General features: G+C 36.0%; 2 protein-coding genes across 6 annotated transcripts in view; both read left to right on the top strand.

Moving 5' to 3' along the window:
- LOC107570920 (uncharacterized) overlaps nucleotides 1-3,026 on the top strand; it is a 6,456-nt gene extending 3,430 nt beyond the window's left edge. The window contains exons 3-5 of one of the 2 annotated variants that reach the window (XM_016257195.1): nucleotides 877-910; nucleotides 1,186-1,397; nucleotides 2,441-3,026. In XM_016257195.1, coding sequence (XP_016112681.1) covers nucleotides 877-910; nucleotides 1,186-1,397; nucleotides 2,441-2,811 — 617 coding nt within the window. In that variant the 3' untranslated portion in view covers nucleotides 2,812-3,026. Of the gene's footprint in view, nucleotides 1-876; nucleotides 911-1,184; nucleotides 1,398-2,440 lie in introns of both variants that reach the window. The other variant, XM_016257196.1, reaches the window with a different exon arrangement.
- Nucleotides 3,027-4,859: 1,833 nt separating this feature from the next.
- Nucleotides 4,860-15,381, top strand: part of hycc1 (hyccin PI4KA lipid kinase complex subunit 1) — a 55,765-nt gene continuing 45,243 nt past the window's right edge. For all 4 annotated transcript variants that reach the window (XR_001607108.1, XM_016257197.1, XM_016257199.1 and 1 more), the window contains exon 1: nucleotides 4,860-5,001. The gene's annotated coding sequence lies outside the window, so the exon portion shown is untranslated. The remainder of the gene's footprint in view (nucleotides 5,002-15,381) is intronic.

The raw sequence follows: 15,381 nt of genomic DNA, 5'->3' as shown, positions 1-15,381 counted from the left end.
TCTATCTATCTATCTATCTATCTATCTATCTATCTATCTATCTATCTGTCTGTCTGTCTGTCTGTCTGTCTGTCAATCTATGTCTATCTATATCTATCTGTCTATGTCTGTCTGTCCGTCTAACTGTCTATGTCTGTATGTCTATCTATCTATCTATCTATCTATCTATCTATCTATCTATCTATCTATCTGTCTGTCTGTCTGTCTGTCTGTCTGTCTGTCTGTCTGTCTATCTATGTCTGTCTGTGTCAATCACTGTCTATGTCTGTCTGTCTGTCTGTCTGTCCGTCTAACTGTCTATGTCTGTATGTCTGTCTATCTATCTGTCAATCTATGTCTGTCTGTCTGTCTATCTGTCTGTCTATCTATGTCTGTCTGTCTGTCTGTCTATCTGTCAATCTATGTCTATCTATGTCTGTCTGTCTGTCTGTCTATCTATGTCTGTCTGTCTGTCAATCTATGTCTATCTATATCTATCTGTCTATTTCTGTCTGTCTGTCTATCTATGTCTGTCTGTCTGTCTGTCTGTCCGTCTGTCTATCTGTCTATTGTCTGTCTGTCTATCTATGTATATCATCTGTCTGTCTGTCTATCTATGTATATCATCTGTCTGTCTGTCTATCTGTCTGTCTGTCTGTCTATCTATGTATATCATCTGTCTGTCTGTCTATCTGTCTGTCTGTCTATCTATGTTTATCATCTGTCTGTTTATCTATGTCTATCTGTCTGTCTGTCTATCATCTATCTATGTCTGTCTGTCTGTCTGTCTATCTTTCGTGTGTCTGTCTGTTTATTTGTCTGTCTGTCTGTTGTTCATTCATTCATTCGTTCTGTCGTTCATTAATTGTATCATCTATTCGTTTGTTGTACAAACAGAATCTGCAAGACCACCACGACCAGCAGCTAATGCTATCTATCTATCTATCTATCTATCTATCTATCTATCTATCTATCGTTCTATCTATCTATCGTTCTATCTATCTATCTATCTATCTATCTATCTATCTATCTATCTATCTTTCTATCTATCTATCTATCTATCTATCTATCTATCTATCGTTCTATCGTTCTATCGTTCTATCTATCTATCGTTCTATCTATCTATCGTTCTATCTATCTATCTATCTATCTATCTATCGTTCTGTCGTTCTATTGTTTGTTCTATCTATCTGTTTATCCTCCAGCAGATGGAGTTCAGAAGAGCGGCAGCTTTACTGCTCGTCGTGTTGGCGTTCCCGGCCTCGATGAGCGTTTTACTGACGTTGCTGATACTTTCAACAAACAGCAGGACCGTTATGAAACGATGAAGAATCAGCTTCAGACTCTTTCAAGCCACTTCCACTGCCCAAGTAACGACAGTCTGTCTCAATGCCTGAAGAAAATCAAGGAGAAACATGGTAAGATCTTCACACAAGCCTGCCTGAGCAACGACTGCACACAGTGTAGAGATATTCCAGCAAAACTCTTTATTTATAATGGACCATTACAAATAGAGCCTGTCTAGGATAAATAGGATACATAATAAGGATAAAAGTTGCTTATAAGTTTATGTTGTGTGCAACTTTGCATTTAATTAGTCATTCAGAATGCCTAATTACAGCCACAGAAAATTACAGATTTTGTTAAAAAGAAACGTATTTAAGTTTTTTGACATTAAATGAAGTATATTATAGGGTTATTATAGTTAACTAAAACCATAAAAAACATTTTCATTAATTAAAATTACATTAAATAAAATTAAAATCTAACTTATTTTATATCAGCTAGTTAACATGGGAACATTTCCCATTTTCATTTAGTTTGTCTTGATGCTCTAAAATAACTAAAACTAAAACCAAAATGGAAATAATAATTAATAAAAACTACAGAAAATTAAAACCAAATAAGTCAAAAACACACAACAAAATAACTACAATTTTAACTAAAATTTACATAAAAGCAGAAAATATAAAAACAAAATCAAAATATGAACTTGAATAGTATCTACTATAATAACACTGATTTGAACAAATGTTTCACTCCTTTGCAGATTGTAAGTTAAATTATGCATTTTGAATACTTCTGTTTGTCATTAAAATTAAAACATTTGAGTGCTTTTGTTATTTTGATTAATGCATTAAAACACGCACGCACGCACACATATATATAATTAGAAAAATCTTATTTTGTGAAAAAAAACTGTTTGTAAGCATCATCAAATTAGCTAATATTAGGCCTTTTTTGCCAATCCGATTTTTTTTTTCAAGATGCATGTCTATTGAATTGTTTTGTTTTTATGTTAGATGCTATTAGTTTGATTATGCATTGAATTATTTATTGCAGTTAGTCATTCAGAAATGAATTCACCATCATACCGGATACTGAATCTGTATTTATGGCTTATATCCTGCACAATTATTTCCGTCTATATCGAGTGCCCTCATTATTTTCCCTCCGTCAGAGCTCTGCCACATCAGTCTGGAGGTTAAAGGATACGACTTCAGTCTGATGGTGAGATCAGAGGCCGAGATCCCCAGCGAACTGAAGCGGACGCAGGAGAACGTCACCGAGCTGAGCCGAGCCGCCAAAGCCATCATCTCCGTCAGCACTAAACTCAACGAAATGATCGACTCGCTTCTGAGAGCCGAGGACAGCATGATCAATCAGGTCGAAGCTGCTGAATCCAGACACCAGGAGCAGAGGAGGCTGGTGGACAACCTGCGGGAAAACCTCAGAGAGGCTCGGAGAGCCAAAGAGCTGAGTCCGAAGTACAGGAAAGAGGCTGGAAATCTCCTCAATGAGGCCGCATTGCTCTCTGCAATCACACCGTGAACTGACTTAGTCTCTTAGCTATTAGCAAATATGAAGGATTCTATAATGTTAAACAGTGAAGAGAAGACTTTATCTCAAAACAAAAGTGAGAAATTGCAATGTTGCAACTGCACATATACAGTGGCAGTACAAATATACAAGATGCATAAAATAATATTAGAATTATAAAAAAACAGAACATGCATGTAATGCACAAATCCACATGTAAATATGTCTCGGCTGATTAATTATTGAACCCTTGTGTGACCTTTTGGACATTTTTGTCCTTTTCAGTTTTTTTTAATCATTTTGCCTGTGTTATTGCCAACTGCATAAATTTTGGCACAGGTGTGTATTTTTATTGGAATTTTACTATTTCACTTCAATTTCCTTTAATACATCTGTTTTGCACTAGGGACAAAAAATGTTCCTCTCAGGACCTTAAGGACAAACATGTCCCCATTGAAACCCATTAAAACTGCTATTTTTAATCGCAGTGCCATTTAACTGTAAAATTATGCAATATTTGTTGATAGGCTTTCATTATATTGGCAAGGCTTTAAAATGTAATTTTTTTACTATTTTTCACCAGATGGTGCCATTTTTTTCAGGTTTGACCTGTAAAGAAAATACTCGCTTTATTCCTGTTTTCTGCTTCTGCATATTATAGAGCCAATTGGATAAATAATGCAGCTACTGTATAATTGTGTGGGTGTGTTGGTATGGCTGTCAGAGTGTGGTTTGTATGTGTGTCATAAAAAAAAATTGTGTGTTCTTGTAATATTTGAGAGAGAAAAGCTCTACTGCAAATCACAAATCCAACCACTGTGTGCACCAGCGGAGTTTTGCTGGCATCTACTGGGCAAAATCTGGTACTGCGCCCAAACAACATCTTACCGAAAGCTCATTTTTTGAGATATCAACCTCAAATATGGAATACAGCTTGTTTAGAGTTATGGCTTTGATTTTCTAGCAGGTATAGTGTTCAACATGTTTCATAAAATATATATTTTATATAAAACATCGTTCATAAACCTAAACATCTAGAACTTTTTTTACTTCAGCAATAATCTGCCATGGGTCTTCTTTAAAATGAGACCTTATCTGACACTGGTTTTTTGACATGGACATTCTTGTCCACTATGGACCTATGTGTAACTTTTTTTTAATTGACGCACAAAAAGATCTATAAATTTGTCCAGTATCATCTTATTTAAAATATAAATGGGCATAATAAGATTTTTTTTTAATTTTAACTCATTTTATTGTCTTTACTGTTAACTGTTTGAGAACAAAGAGTTTAATATTGGAAAGCGTAATCAAGGGAGTTGTTGTTTTCTATCCTCTTGAGCTCTTTTGTGTATGTACATGTATTTTAGTTTCAGAATCGGGCCTCGTCATGTGAAAATGAGTGTATATTGATTCTGAATCTTGAACACTTTGCCTTTGTAACATTTTCTTCCTTTGGTTTATATGTTGTAAATGAATAATTGAATTATGTTAGAATGATTGCTTTTAAGTAAACATCTATTTACCTTTTTTTCTTAATTATTTTCTAAATGTTTGAAGTGTATCATTTTTATATTTTTTATGTCAGCACATAATATATAAATAAAAGTTAAATATGATATATATCCAAAGTTACTTTTAAAAGTAATGCATTACAATATTGCGTTACTCCATAAGAAAGTAACTAATTACGTTACTTAGTTACTTTTTATGGAAAGTAATGCGTTACGTTACTTTTGCGTTTCTTTTTAAATCTGGACAGGGCTTGCTTGATTGTTTTTAAAATAAAAAAGTTATATTTTTGGCAAATTTGACTTTTTATACTTTATGCATTTAATTGTTTTTTAAATATTAAAAAATTAACCGTATGTACTTATATATACTCTAATTTAGCACACAAAACGTTATTGAATACAAGTAGTTAAAACAGACACAATCTACCTCGCTATTGGAAACCGTGTAGCCCCGCCTCCGACGTGATTTGATTGGCTGTTATTTGTGGACGCGACTTTGAGTTTTATATCCTCCTCCGCCACTGGCTCGTGCCGCTGTCAATCAGAAATCCTAACTCGCTCCATGTTAGACTGAAGTGTGAAAGTACTGGTGAAGGACTCGAGTGTGTTCAGTTATTTCAGCGCGTTAATGGACTAACCGAGACATAAACGAGACGAGCGGGGGAAAGCCGTGCACATAGCATGATAAGTGAGTATATATCTATATAAAAAAAAACAGCCTTTATGTGAGCTTTAAATGAGTCTCGTGTACATTCGCCGATGGCGATGACGGTTCTCATGTGTCTGACTAAACAAACTGAGCTTATAAAGCATCTATGCTGATTAAACTCATGCATTTGTGTCTTTGCAAACTTCATGTGAGCAAGAACAGATGTGGACATGCTCGATGAGAAGGGTTGATGAAGGACAGACTGTGCTTTTGCAGTTTTAAGCAGTTGTCAACGCAGTTGTGCACGAGCTGTCAATGCTGAAGTGTGTACGCGCGCGCGTGGATGCATGTACATATGTGTGAGTGTATGTGCATGGGTTTGTATGAGTATGTGTGTGTTTAAATGCATGCTTGTGTGCATTAATTCATTCATGCATGCATGCATGCTTATATGTGTTTATGCATGAGTGTTAGTGTTTGTGTGCTTGAGTACATGTACATAAGTGCATCGGGTTTGAGTGCTTGATGGTGTGTGTGCATGCTCATGCATGGTTTTCTGTGTAACATGCTTGAGTATAAATATGCATGCATGCATCCATTTAGTGTTATTTGTATTTACAGTATGTCTGTGCATGCATGCATGCATGCATGTGGTGTTTGAGTGCTTATGTGTATTCACACTGTGTGCATGCATGGATGTATGTCAGCCATATGAGTTTGAGTATTTGTGCATGCATTCTCTAAGTGTCTTAAGTTGTGTAATGCAAGTTGCACACACACACACACACACACACATCAGTCACACTGTTCACCTTCCTCCCAGTTACTGCATAACAGATGATCAGCCTGTTTTTAAAGGAGTGAGATTATAAAAGGAAATGAGAGAAGCCATTCGTGAAGCGATAAGAGTCGTGCACAATGAGCAGAAATCACAGTCGTGTCCGCATTTTATCTGACAGCTGATTAGATGCGTGCAGATGTGGCTGGTGTCCCTCTGGCATGTGAAGAACACAGCTGTTCAGATGTTATTATGGCATGTTTTGTGATGATCTGGAGTAGATCTGAGCAGATCAACGTCATTCATAGGTTTCAGAGACCGTTTGTTGTCTCGGCCTCAGATTGCATGACCATGGTCTGGTTATTGACCGTCTGATGCATATTGTGCACAGAAACGAGCTTTTTGGAATCACCTGGATTTGGTCAAATTTGCAAGGTTAGTGTCGTCAAAGATGCCGAGAAGCACTTATTAGCAAGTAAGCTAGATATGTACAATCTGAATTGCTTATTCTCCTTTGCTTTCACAGTTCTGTCAGTGAAAAAGAGTTGATGTTTCAATTGCATCCAATCAGTAGTAAAAAAAAAAATAATGTGGTTTTGTAAAATGAGCTGGTAAGTGATTCATTTCCGTGAATCATTTCAAAAGAGAATCGATTCGAAACTCTAATTCACAGATTTGTGTGCTTCATCACTCCAAGATTTTCAAGGAAGTCTCTGTGTGACATTTTTTATGTATTAAAATGTCTTAGGAAGAGTAAATAATATTATTAGGGCTGGGTTGACAGAATTGATTTCTTGATCTTAATCTGTAATCATGTTGATGAACTGATATTGATTCTTAAATCTCAAGATCAGGCTTTTACTCTATGCAGTTAATGCAGTTTCGAAACTTCACTAAACGTTTGTAATGCACCTGCCGTCCAGTAATCATAAGCTTTGTGCTTTACCTTTCAAATCAAAGTCAGAGCTTTCAAATTCTGCCAATTTTATCACAAAATTCAAACAGTACAACTTTCTGAAGTGAGTCTTGTCTCTTGTAATCGCTCGGACAGTGTTTAAACTGTGCAAAGATGTCAATAAATGTCATGCAATGTTACATTTACCTCAATAAATATTAAGGATAATATCATGTATTCCTAATAAATATAATACTAATTTCGTTAGTCACCTAGAAAAAGCTATCTCTAGAGAGAAGCATTTGCTAAATATATGCACTATATTACATATTCATTATTATTATTTAATCTGTTAGTGATGTCTTCTTGTTATCATGACAGATTTATTCAATTATACATTAAATAAGTTTAATGACAGCCACGGTTTAAATGTTTATATTTCAACAACGAATTGGAGTAGAAACGTAGTTCTATAGAAACTCTGATACGTGCAGTTGTAATGTTTGTATACATCTCAGTTTTAGTTTGAGTGATGATTATTACAGTATATCCAAAAATAAATCTTTAATATTACTGATATTCTAACATTATCACCAGCTGACATATTGTAGTTCATAGCATTAGTTGAGAGATTGTTTTCCTTAAGAAAAATGTGCATGTATTGTGGGTGATATGTATCTAAGCGAATTAAAATCAAATCAAGATCTTGTGAATCAGAATTGAATCGATTGGTGAAATCTGTGTCAATAGCCAGTGCAGTGTGGGAAATGCCGTTTACTTTTATATATTGAGCTGGATTGCCCAGCCCTAGTGTGAAATCATTTGCATTTATTACTTTGGATGGTAAAAACTCTTATTAAAATACATTTTCGTTTCATAGTTTGGTGTTGCTGAATTTTAATGTCAATTTTTCCAATGCCAGTGTATTTTTGTAATATATTAATTTTCAGATTAACCCACTCAAAATTGTTCTCAGATTAAATGAGCTCTTTAACAAGTCTCTTCTCGTTTAAGTCTTTGGCCAGAATAAGCTGTAAATTGGTCCAGACTTTGTGGAAAGCAGTGTTAATTTTGACAGCAAATTTTGACTTAGTTTTAGTCATAGTCTTTTGACTAAAATGCCATTTAGTTTTAGTCATATTTTAGTCATCTGAATTATTTCGTGCACCGGACGAGAAGCGCAGCGTCGCATTGCACCACGTCTTTAAAATTCGAATACATTATTTTCTATGAGTGTAGGCACACCGGCGGCGCCGTTTCGAATTTCTGTAAGCGGGAATTATTTTTAATGATATTCTAATGAGCCGCTTTGTGATATCACAAAGCCCGGAAACCAACGCTGTAGTCCAAAGGAGCCGTTCGTTGTAGTTCTTGAAAAGGGATTAAAAAAAAAATATATATATCTCCCTTTGGAGTGGACTTTGAGATTTGTAACTTTCTAGATCTTTTTTATGCCCAAACATACACACTACACATAAAAGTGAAAATTAAAAAAGTGAAAAAGCATAATAGGACCCCTTTAAGCATTTCTCTAAAATTTCCAAACTCATTATATAGGTTTGATATTAAGGTTTTATCATGATAGATACCAATTTAACTGCAGTGACGCACAACATGCCTTTGTTAAAATTAAATAAAATCACTTCTCATAAAGAACACGAACATGGTCTTCTTTTTAATGAAATACCAAATGGTAATATAGGCTAATTATGCATTCTTTATAGCAACTTGTTTACCATATTCTTCATTCTTCCAAGCAGACATATTTATTTCTATAAATAAATTTAGATTAATCTTTAGGGCTACTAAAGTTTTTCAGTCAAGAGCAGTGTGTGATCTTCTGTCTTTTGTTGCTCGATTAACATCAGTGACTCAATAGCAACTAAATTAGGCTGCTGTCCCTTTAAAACCGAATGCACGGCTGCAATGGATGCAATTTAGTGATGCACGTTCTCTCTAATGTTTACGTTCACTTATGACATCAACTGTGTTTACGTGAATACTCGTCAAAACAGACAATTCAACATCTTTTTGTGTGTAATTCTCCGTTCATGCGACGGAAAAGAGTACTCGCGCGCTGTGAGAGGCGCTTTCTGTGTGTGTGCTTCAGTGTCTGCGCTCAGAAAACCTGACCGAATTGAGTTCTCTCTTGCGTCGTCAGATTTATCCATATGTCTGCTCTTCTCTTACTCCCACATATTGACAATTTTTAACGTTTTATGCGACGTACAGCAAGTGTATGTTCGCTTATGTCCCGCCGGTTCATATGTACGCATCTAACCTCCGAACCACGCAGCAGATTCATTCTGAATGAATCTTTTCCCAAATCGTCCCTCCCTAACATTTTCGTATTGGTTTTTATTAGTTGACGAAAATGTCAATAGATTTTCATCATAGTTTTTGTCATTCAAAAAGAGTTTTAGTTAGTTATCGTCTCGTTGTCGTCTGTGAAAAAAATGTCATTGACGAAAATTATTCGTCAACAAAATTAACACGGGTGGAAAGTCAGAAGTATATCAGTGCATCACTGGCGTTCCTCTAGCGCAGGTACGCCTGTCACGATAACAACTTTTTGTTGTGCGATATATTGCCCCAGAAATAATTGTGATAAACAATATTATTGTTTTAAAGACCATTTTATGCCACTGAATATATAATCATAATATAACAGCATAATAATGCAAGAAGGCCTGTACACTTCCAAATGACAACAAACTTTAAGAATTTTTAAGAATATTTAGATCATGGAAAATAAGTATAAAAATATTCATACATCACAATCACTACGTAGCAGTCAGATGTCCGTATGCACAAAGGCACAGATCCCTAAACAAGACCATATCTGCAGATTAAACTTTTTTTGTAGAAGCATTTATTAAATGTGAACTAGCACCTCATGACTACACCACGTTATGTACGAGAAGCTGCAAAAGACACCGGCGCAAGTGGAATGTACAAAACATGGTGACATTATTTTTTAAGTAAATACAATGGGCGATATATTGCGTCACCAAAAATGATTGAGGTCATGTACATATATTACGCGATAAGTCGATATATTGATTATTGCAACAGGGCTAAGCGCAGGCCTCGAGGGAGTGGTACTGGTCGTGGGTTTCTCTTACACTGTTATCATCCCGGATGGGATTTGGATTTTCCTCCCTGAGTGGTGATGGCTGCTCACGTCTGACCTTTAAATTACGCACTTTATTACGAATGTGTGCAGACCGATGCTTATTAACGTGTGAACGATGTGCCGTTTGCGCTGGGATGTTTATTACTATCAGTGGAACAGTGGATGTCCACTCTCTGCTCTACATGCATAACCCACGGGCAGTTCATTAATCTGTGATTTAAATCAATATGATACACTTTGGAGAGACAGGAAGTACAGATACGCAGATGTGAGTGTAATTGGCACTGACAGCGTCTCCAGCGTCCTCGGGGTCCAGCGCTTTAGAGCTCAAACGCAGAGCTGTCATTAAGAATAAGAGCTTTATAAGTCATTGCAGATTTGACAACGTGCTCACGGCTCTGAGAAAATGCGAGATCTGAGCTGCCGCCTTATCTGGAGCCTTATTAAAACCACCAACAGCTCACTTTTTCATGTACGCTTTAGTTAATAACTTTTCAACCAAGTGGCATAGAAATAATAAATTTTTTCCTTTTCTAATTAAATGCACCCTGGGATTGCAATTTCCGTCGTGCTTTCATCTGATCATGCTCAAACTTGGGTCAGATAAACTTAAGACAACGCAAGTCAAATATTGTTATAATTAAAAGCTTTTTGATATACTAAACTGTTTGCATTTTAATATGAATGTTAAGGTGCCAAATAGAAAATGGACCTGTGTTTTCACAAGAGTTTTGCATATTTAAATGATACTTGACTTCGAAACGATACCTGACTTAATTATTTCGATACTACTACTGAACCGATACCACGACAAAACAAAAAACAACAGGAAAAGTAATTGAATAATAGATGATCCACATGGAACTTATAGTTTATTTTATCTATTAATAAAAAAAACAACAACAACTGAAATCTCTCACTTGACCAGTTTGTGTCTGCCCTGCTTTTTGAGCATTTCCTCCCCCTTTAATAAAAAAAATATATATATATATAAATAAATAAATAATAATCACATGCCAGTGCCACCACAAAGCCCTATGGTGAGCAACTAACTACCAGTCTATGAAACAGCCGAGCTTACTAGTATAGATGTTTGCAACATTGGTAAGTTAGCTAAAAGAATAAGAGGGGATGAGATAGGGGTGGGAAATCTGAGCAAAATCTTGTTTCACGATAGGAGTAACTTTATTTCATGATAATATTTTACATCATGCTATAGTCACTTTTGTTTTTTAAACGGGAAGTGAGTTTGAATTTTGGCAACACTTTGCATATTGACACAACAGTTTATCTTTACCACAATTCCTTGTGAATATCATGTCAGCTCCTACTAGGGATGGGTATTGTTTACATTTTATCGATACCGATACTGCTTATCGATACCGATACTAGGGCTGGGTATCGTTCAAGATTTTTCGATACCGATACCTTGACTTCGATACCGGTTCCTGAACAATACTTTTTTCGATACCAATTTAATGAAATCAATTTTAACAAGATTACATTATCTAAAAAAAATAACTTTGGTCTTATTTTTCAGCTTGTTGATGTTTATACAAACTCAAAGACTCATCTCCTGAGCCACTGCACAAAGGAACAAAATGTAACCAACACAATAAATCGATATTTACCGATATTGCTATCGATATTATTTGGTTACAAAAAGATATGAAGTGAAAAGTTATTTTATTACTGCTGAACTTTAGCAACTGTATTAAAGTTCTTCAGTCAAGGTCAGTTAGTTATTTTTCTCTTTGTGTTTTATTTTATTAACATTAAAGGAATAGATCACCCAAAAATAAAAATATTGTCATCGTTTACTCACTCTCAAGTTGTTTTAAATCTGAAAGAATTTCTTTCTTCTGTTGAACATAAAAAGCTATTTTGAAGAATGTTGCTAGTTCCCAGTGACTTTCATATTTTTTTCCCCCTACTATTAAAGTCAGTGGGGACCAGCAACTGTTTGGTTACCCACATATTAACATTAAAGGAATAGTTCACCCAAAAATAAAAATATTGTCATCGTTTACTCACTCTCAAGTTGTTTTAAACCTGAAAGAATTTCTTTCTTCTGGTGAACATAAAAAGCTATTTTGAAGAATGTTGCTAGTTCCCAGTGACTTTCATATTTTTTTCCCCCTACTATTAAAGTCAGTGGGGACCAGCAACTGTTTGGTTACCCACATTAATTTCTTCTTTTGTGTTCAGCACAAGAATAAATAAAAATTAATTCATGTTTGGTTCAACATGACTGAGTAAATAATGACCGAATTTAAATTTTTGGGTGAACTATACCTTTAATGACAAGCGGCAGCATGTTTAGTACTGTCCCTTTAAGAGCTGCACGCATCTGTTTTTCTCTCAACTGTTTACTTTCACTTTAGACATAAGTAACTGTGTTTGTATGTAAACCTTGTGTGTTTTTGACAGTATTAGCACAATCAGACAATAATTAAGATAACTAAGTATCTTCGGGTGTACGCGCTCTGAATAAGCACATGTTAGAATGGCACGCGAATAAAACGTTTAACCGGCCAGGCTTTAAAGCACGCGGAAATAATGTACTTTTGTGATTGCGAATAAGTCTCGTAAATGTAACTCTACCGAATCAACATTTCATGTGAATATGTCTCGCGAGTTTCAGTTAGAGCTGGAGCCGCGAGACATAATACAGCGCATTGCTTGAGGTAACTTAGATGTTGTGCTTTGTTAGTAAATGTTTCATTATATTACTAGTGTTGCCTCCTTCGTTCACTATTACACTACTGCATATATTGCATCTGACACTGGTGTCGCCTAGTTTTGTAACGTGAGCCCACACTTCCGAACGTTTCACTCTTGCTGCGATGACTGATTGCACGCAAACACACACAGCGCATGCGCATGAATATCACGCGCACATCAAACAAACATCGGCCACATCATTCAGTGAAGGGAAATGACAAGCAGCAGCTTCTAATTCGTTGTTAACATTGAAGTATACAGAGATAAAACAACGCAAATATTGATAACAGTATCGTTTGTCCTGAAGCTTATCGGTACTCCGGTATTGACCCAATTACGTACCGGTCCAAAAAAATACCGGTTCTCGGTACCCATCCCTAGCTCCTACTGGTCAAAAAGGATCAATGTTTTGTTTTTTACTTTCCTAAATTCACCATAAGGGTTAATTATGCCATTGTGTTTGGCAACATACAGCGATTACCTTAACTGTACCACAGCAATAAACATCCTTGTCCAATCTTCATCAGAATTGGTGCAGATCATCTTCAGACCCGTCCTCACTAAAATCACAAATTGGGTTTTTGGTGTTTGACCCCATTCTCCAGAAACGTAACAAACTTTCTGACAAAGCGGCCAAACATGAAGTGAGGTTGTGTTTGGGCAACACTTTTGCATATTGGCACAACAATTTGTGTCTCTGCTACAATTCCTTGAGAACATCATGTGAACTTGATGACAGCATCACCTACTGGTCATATATTTTAATATGGAATATACTTTTCCTGGAATCACCACCAGGGTAAATTATGCCGTTATTCTTGGCAGTATACAGCAATTACCATAAAACTTGGACAATACCTTCTACAGACAGTTACAAGTTTGCTTCAGCAGTTTAGTTTAGTGTATTATTTTCTTTAACTAAAGGATTAATAAAGAAAGTAACTTCAATCATGTTGTAGTTACATTTTCAAGTTGACTAGTTAAAAATCGTAAAAAAAATCGAGAATCAGTCAAACATTCTAGAAAAATCGAGATTTTAATTTTTTGCAAAATCGCCCAGCCCACACATGTGTGTGTGTGTGTGTGTGTGTGTGTGTGTATATATATATATATATATATATGTGTGTGTGTGTGTGTGTGTGTGTGTGTTAAGGAACAGTTTCTGAATAAGAAACTAAACCTTATCTTTATGTCATAAAACATATGTAATAGATACAGAGCTTCTACGCTTTCATATTAACAAATATTTACTCATTTGAAAACAGGAAATTGACAGTCCAAAGTTCAGACTTCTGTTAATCGATCAAGCAGATACAAATATCAGCTGATACTCTCAGAATGACCACATATGGACTGATAAATCAATTCCTTTCATGCTTAGTCATATTCATAGCAGCTCTTTTCCAGTTTACAGTGAAAGTCAATGGTGACCAAAACTGTCAAGTGCCAAAGAGGACAAAAATATGACTTGTCTGCTGTCTTCCAAGACTTCTGAAGTTATACAATGGACTAAAACGATGTCATCAGTCACTAAACATTCAGTTTTGAGTGAACTGTTCCTTTAAGGTGTAAGGTTAATTAAGCTGGTCTGGGTTCACTCCGGTTAGCTGAACCCATTCTGCTTTGGCACGACTGCTGCTAGTGCCCCGAGTAACCGTTTCTCTCTTTGTTGGCTGTCCATTAGTGTGCTACTTTGTATAAGTGGAATAAAAAGCTTTTCTGAATGGCAGTGAAGATAATCAATGCTGCTGATGTTCAAGATGAACCAGCCTCACCTGAACGACCATCACGACATCTCCACACGAAAAGCATTGCAGATAGAGTCACCGAAAGATGCATGAAGCAATGAAAACGGTCCAGTCGCATGCATTGGAGCTTAAAACCGATAAAAGTCCAGGTGATGGCTCTGATGCATCATGTAAAAGAAAAAAGGAATTGTCATAAGGTAATGCTGTAGCTTGACGTTTGGCTCCATAGTGTTCGATGCATTTGAGAAAGCCAGTCATTTGAAGGTTTTCAGACTGTTCAAGAACCGCCTGACGCGTGTTGCATGCAAAAATGGCTCTTTTTTTTCTGGTCTGGCTTTGCTCAATTTTCAGAAGTCAGGGTGCATGTTTGTGTCAGTTTGGAGGTTCATGACATCCAATTTTTTAAGCGGTTTTAAAGGATATACTGTTTTGTTTGATACAGCAGCAAGGAAACAATTTTTACCAAATTCTGTGACCTTCTGCATTATACAGTAAATTCCATTGTCATGACTGGATTCCGCGATTCTGTTGGCGTTTTCTGCATTGCGTAAATCATAAGGCCATGCTGCAGTAAACCAGCCCAAATGAAGAATACTGTTCTAAATCTCCTGCTGATTTCTAGTAGTTTAGATGGAGGTTCAGTGCTCGTGTTCTGACTCACTCAGTCCTTCCATGACGCATCTATAAATATGCTCCATCAGCGTGGCGTGGGTCGCTGACTTCTGGGCTCTTCTGTACTTTAAGCTCTTGGCAGAGACTATTTTTGCTCAGGCTTTTGTGATGTGGAAGTGTTCGGGGATATTATGCGCTTGCTTCTCAACCCTCAAATTTAGTTTGATACGATGCAGGCAATCCAGTCGATTAGGCTGTTTTAGCTCGAGAAATAGACGAATGCACCTTTGTAGTGTTGATATTCTAGGTTTATTTTTTTATTACAAGTCATTAACGCCATTAAAAGTCATTTCCTGCCTGTTTTTTTTGCTCCAAAGAAGCTTCAAAATAACATGAAGCAGCTTAGTCCATAGCACTTGTGCACTATACTTTAACTAGGGCTGAACAATTAGCCTAATCAAAATAAAATCTGAATCTAATTTGGTTTTAAATGAAATGTTCTGCTGCAGTTTAATTAATTAAATAG

Source organism: Sinocyclocheilus grahami, unplaced genomic scaffold (assembly GCF_001515645.1).
Source record: "Sinocyclocheilus grahami isolate Dianchi unplaced genomic scaffold, SAMN03320097.WGS_v1.1 scaffold1521.1, whole genome shotgun sequence".
Classification (NCBI taxonomy): Eukaryota; Metazoa; Chordata; class Actinopteri; order Cypriniformes; family Cyprinidae; genus Sinocyclocheilus; species Sinocyclocheilus grahami.
The sequence above is the reverse complement of the archived record's forward strand: the minus strand, read 5'-3'. Positions and strand labels throughout refer to the sequence as shown.